This window comes from Cystoisospora suis (genome assembly GCF_002600585.1).
Source record: "Cystoisospora suis strain Wien I chromosome Unknown contig_7851, whole genome shotgun sequence".
Lineage (NCBI taxonomy): Eukaryota > Apicomplexa > Conoidasida > Eucoccidiorida > Sarcocystidae > Cystoisospora > Cystoisospora suis.
In genome coordinates this window covers 4,684-10,456 of record NW_027160636.1, presented here as the reverse complement: position 1 = coordinate 10,456, position 5,773 = coordinate 4,684, and the positions used below count along the sequence as shown (strand labels likewise).

At 40.8% G+C, this 5,773-nt stretch overlaps 1 protein-coding gene across 1 annotated transcript; it reads right to left on the bottom strand.

Annotated features, from left to right (window-relative positions):
* Nucleotides 1-37: 37 nt before the first annotated feature.
* On the bottom strand, nucleotides 38-4,193 carry CSUI_010602 (phospholipid-transporting p; the record flags this gene model as incomplete). The annotated part of the gene is made up of 5 exons (XM_068070705.1): nucleotides 3,300-4,193; nucleotides 2,562-2,760; nucleotides 1,932-2,049; nucleotides 771-843; nucleotides 38-161 (listed from the first exon to the last, which is right to left on the bottom strand). Coding segments are annotated over exons 2-5 (513 nt in total), but the record flags the coding sequence as incomplete, so codon positions are not given.
* Between the last annotated feature and the right edge of the window lie 1,580 nt (nucleotides 4,194-5,773).

Genomic DNA, 5,773 nt, shown 5'->3' with positions numbered 1-5,773 from the left:
GAGAGAGAAGGTACCTTTTATAGTCATCGTAGCCTTCTTTGGCGATAGTAACGAACTGCACGAAGGCGAGAGGCGCGAGGTAAGTGAAGAGAGGACCCACTTGGAGCACAGGGACCAACTGACCTAAAGCTACGGACAAGTAGAAAAAGTTAAAGAAAAACCTACACAAAANNCAGCTGTCAGAGAATCATCTCGACATAGCTTCACTCCTACACAAAAAGAAAGAAAGAAAGAAAGATATGAGAAGTGGGGGATGTATCTCTTGTCTTTTCTTTGGTCTGTTAAGACGTTGTATGAAACATAGACGCATGTGCAAAAAGGCAAGATAAAGAGAGACAGAGACAGAGACAGAGGGAGGAAGACAATCACAGACAAGCATGTCTACCTTTCCACCGGAAGTGCTCTTAAACCATTTTAAGACATCTAGATATCCATACATACACGTCTATATTCCTGCATGCATCTATATTCATACATGTATATGTATTTATGCAGATATGTCCGAGTTGATAGGAGCAGAAGATAACGTGGCTAATTCACCGACAGTAGGGATGGAGTGAGGAGTGAACTTACTCACGCCAGCATAAAGTAAATCAAAAAGGCTCTTGCATGCGAGAGATGAAAGGCCAAGGATAGAAAGAAAATACAGCAGAAAAGACATAAAAGTGCACTCGTGCATATGTATCTATCTCTATTTCTCTATCTCTAGATATGTCTGCATGTCAAGAAAGACGACGAAGCAGAAAAGAAGAGAAGAGAAGAGGGCTTACTTGAATTGTTGGACGAGAACCACAGGTAAGAAAGTGAGTAAGTTGTACTTGGTATTCTTGATCGCATTACTTGCTGAAGAATGAATGAGGTGTACATACACCACACAACAAGAAGACAAAAGCAACTAAATCAACTCCTCTACCTACACCTCTCTATCCTATACATACGCGAAGCCTCTACACAGATATCTGTACACAAGAAGAGAAGATGGAATTCTTCAATAAGAAAAGCGTCCTGCGGGAATGTCCCTTCACAGACTGTCATGTCTTATAGACATGTCTACCACTATGACTAGCCATGTCATGTAGACACATGGACTAGCTACGGTTCATGTACCACGTCGCAATATGCCGCCAAGAAAAGCCTTCCTTCTCTAATCCCCCGTTGCCCCATCCATTTAGCCCATTTGACGGTAGCGATGGAAAAAAAAACAACAAGCTTATCCAGACACACCCTCCTAGCTAGTGAGTAAACAGACAGTCTCGTCTTCTCTCTTTCTCTTTTCTCTATCTCTCTGTCTATCCCTCTGCTTGTATCTGTCTATCTACGCATATGTATATGGATGAACGAAGATGAATACGTACAGGGAGAGATACAGCTGGAGAAGGCGTCTTTGTATGATCTATTTAGCCTGCGTGATACATGCGCCGCTCCTTCACTCCCTCTCTACGCCATAGGATGAGAAGAGACGAGAGAAGAACAGAAAGAGATGAGAAAGATTCTTTTCCTATCATAAACTTTCGAGATAGGAGAAACCCTCTGACCGGATGGCTGTCTGTAGTGGCTAGTTTGTTCGCTACATTCATAAGAAAAAGAAAGAAAGAAAGAAACCGAGAAAGAGAGGAAGAAAGTTCTTTATACAAGAAATAGTGGGAGACAACTATATCTACACAGAGAAGTCACAGAGTCTCTCTCTTTCTCTCTCTAGACTAGAATACAGCAGGAGATGTCTACATAGGGGGAGAGAGAGAGAAGGATATATATATACACACATCCACAAAGAGAAAGAAAGAGTGTGCGTCTGTAGGATGAGATTTTCTTCCTCTCTCATTCCGCGATCTTAGAATTGGGTAGACCAGGAGGATGAAAGAAAACTCTCTATTCATACGCCTAGGGAGAGACGAAGAAGGAAAAGAACAAGAAGAAAGCGATCTTCTTACGGAAGTAGTAAGGAAAGGTGCGGCCGTCGAGATAGATAAGTCTTTCTCGATACTCGGGCTTGACTCCGCAGCAGCATCTCCCCAGCCATTTGCAAAATCGCCAGAAGCAATTCCCATCCTATACAGAAGAAAAGAGAAATGAGAAAGAAGAAACAGGAAAGAGACAGAAGAAGAGACAAACAATACGAAGAAGAAGAAGAAGAAAAAGATGGAAGAGAAGGTGTATCACGAATGAAGAAAAGAGATGTACGTAACTAGTATAGAAGGAGAGAGAGTCAGTTTGTTTACAGCAAGATAAGAATACTCCCGCTCTTAGATAGATAGTTAGATAGATAGATTAAAGATAGATAGATAGATTAAAGATAGATAGATAGATAGAAATATGTAGATACATTAGATATATGCAGAGGGAATCCTATACAAATGGAGAGAGATTGTCTCTTTCGATTTGAATCATCAAGATCCTCATGAAGAGTTTATACATTCATTCTGGTGTATATACTCCTGAACCGTATACTTGAAGAAGGTAGAATGACGGATCAAACAAGAGAGTGTCTGTACACCCCAGACGTCTATGAGGTGTATGTACACCACACGCACGCTATGAGTAGCTTTCTCTTCCTTTCTTACTTCTGCAGCCCATAAAAAGGGTTTCTTTCTCCCAGAAGGAGAAGAAGAAGAAGAAGCATTGGACTTGAGTAAGAAAGTATCTTCTACAGCAGCTTCATAATCCGTCATATCAGAGAGGCCGACGTGCTGCTCCTGGCTATGCGGCTGAACCGCCTCTTGTGAAGAATCGATACGACGGCGAGAACTCCAAAATTTCATTCTGAGAAGTTGGCGGAGAAAAAGACAAGAAAAAAGCAAAAGAAGAAGAAGACGAAGGGTAATCCTTGAAAAGAAAAGAAGAGGAAAAGGTCTAAGGTGAAAGCATCTTCTCTTTCTCCTTCTTCTCTTCTTCCGGGGTGTTTTACTTATCAGAATAAGATATTTTCTCTCTCATAGTTATGAGTGAGTCTGTAGAATATTGCGAGAAAAGGAAGAAAGAAGAGAAAGGCGCGACACAAAGAGCACATGCATGCATGTGATCTCTTCCTTGTCCAATAGATAGGTCGCCTAATTTGATTAGAAGAAAGAGAGAAAGTCTTGGAGAGGAGAACAGCGGGGAGAAAGAAAAAAGTATTTTAAATTATTGGGTACCCTCCAATTCAAGAAAGTCTAGAAGTTCCACTTATCCCTTTGTTAGAGAGAAGAAGGACTTCTTTCTGTCTTTCTTTCTGATCCCTCCCTCTTATGAACTTGTGAAGATGAACCATTTCTAAGGACAAAGAGAAAGAAAGAAAGAAAGAAAGAGAGACAGAGACATACATCGATAGAAAGTTCTACTTCCACACTAGCTAGGTCTCCATTCGCCTCTTGAACGTTTCTCTTCGTCTCTCTCTCTTTCTTTCTCTCTCTCCTCTCTCTCCCTTTCTTTCTCTAGGGTAACCGATTCCTTCTCGACCTTCTGCTAAACACGGAGAAGCACGGCTTCTCTAGACGGGGATAGGAAAGGAAAGAAACATAGAAAGAAAAAGAAAAGAAGCGACAGAAAATGACGATGATAGAAATGAGGAAAAGAATGACGAAGAAAGCTGAAGAAGTCAGTGTGGAACTTCGGTCAGATGAAGAAGGAAAAGTCACAAAATCTTCTTCTTCTGGCTCTTCTTTGAAAGGAAAGAAACAGAGAGACACAGAGAGAAAGAGAGAGAAAGAAAGATCTTGAAAAGAAAGTTCAGCTTCTCTCTGCTCTCGAGATAGACAAATAGAGGACGTAAGATAGAACAAAGTAGATAGATGAACCGACAAAGAAAACTTGAAGAAGGAGATGAATGAATGATGCAAGGAGAAAAGAAGAGAAGTTCTCTCAAACTTTTCTCCCTTTACAGAAAGAACGAAGAAAAGAAGTTTGATTGATCCGCTACTGGGAAGATAGAGTCCATTTACTTATCTCAAACCCCTATTGTTTAGTCGGCCTGTTCTTTTCTTGTTTTGAAGCAGCTATCTGAATCGATACGAGAGAAGTGAACGATCGAGAAGACAAAAAAGAAGACAACCGCCTTGTCACTACCGCTTGGAGAAATTTGTGTCCTCGAGTCAGAAGCGAGAAAGCTGAAGAACGTGAAGCGAAACAAGCGAGAAGAAGTGTCTTTTTAGTAGAAAGGACGGGAGGATGAATAAGAAGAAAAGCTGCGAGAAAAGGCAAGACGGATGCGAGGAGAGGGAATGGAATGAGGAAGAAAGATGATGAAAGAGAGAGAGGTGAATGAGCTGTTTGAGAGGTCTCTCCCTTTCTCTTCGATCTCTCTGCATGCATGAGAAGTGACTCACAGAAAGGAAAAATGAAGAAGAAGAAGAAAGTGACCGTCGAGAAAAGTTGACGAATGAAGAAGAAGAAGATGATCGAATGGATTGTGGACGTCATCAGACTCATAAAGATACTCTAGTACAACTCTCACTACTCTCACTAGTACTAGTAGTTCTAAGGTCTTTCTCTCTCTTGGCTTGACAGGAGTAGGAGGAGGAGGAGGATTCTCTTTCCTTCTTCGTCATGAAGTCTCTTAATATTTACATTCGGTTCTCCTTGTAGATCAACAAGAAAATGAGAGAGAGAGAGAGAGAGAGAAAGGATCATTTTACCCTCAAGGTGAGATGCCTGACTACCGATCGAAATAGAGAGAAAGATAAATGAAGAAGCAAAAGCTCTCTTCCTCATTGCTTGACGTCTATCATACATCTGTAGTAATAAGAATAATTCTAAGAATACACCTCAACTATGTATACATATATATACATGTTAGAGTGTCTTCTAAAGTGGCAGGTTTGGAAGGAGTCCTTTAACTTCTGCTTCAGTCAATGTAGATATCTTTTCCTTGTTTTTCTAACGTGCTGTGCATACACCGTATAGAGAGCGTGCTCCTTTGTCAGACAAGAGACTACCTCGTTACTCTACAGACGATGAGGTTCTCAAACACTCTTCTCGTCTCCTCGTCATTCTTCTCGCGCAAACAAAGAAAACCGTATGTATACATATACATAGGTCTATCTGTCTCTATACATAAAGTAATATACAATGGTCTATCTCTCTCTATATATATGTTATGCAGTATAAATTTCTCTCTCATTCACTGTCTATTGTGCTTCTAGACATCTACAGGACTTTTCGTTTCAATCCTATGATAGCCCTACTACTTCTTTCTCCTTCTATCGTTTCACTCCACTCCTGTCAACTCTTGAAAAAGAGTTTTCCTTGTATCATGCATTCCTAGAGCAAATCAAAACAGTCGCTTATCATAGAGATTAGATCGAATATGCATGCAATCGTATTACAGTCTCCATCCTAACTGTCTATTCTCAGGCTACCTATCTGTCATCTGTAGCTACCTGTCCTTAATGTATCTCTATCTACAAGTGATCCCTTAGCTTCCATCTCCCTCTTTCTGCCTATCTTCCTATCTATGATGCATTGTAAGAATAGAGGAGCATTATTTCATTCTTCTTGAATATTATATGTAAATGCCGACCATGCTGTTTCTCTCGTTCCAGGTGTTGCCTAGTCTCTCTCCCTATCTTCCTTTCCTCTATCTATCTTCCATCTATCTCTCCATTCTTAGTCTATGTGTCGATCTTAATGTCTCCTTCTATCGGCGTGTACCTATCTGCGTCTTCAATCTAGATAGTTTTCGTATCTAGAACTCTTCTTCATTCTTATCGTCGATGTTAGTCAGCATCGATTGTTGGGTTCCCCAACGATCACCTGCTGTAGAGCATGCAAATTCTACCGTCCGCCTCGCTCTCCCCAG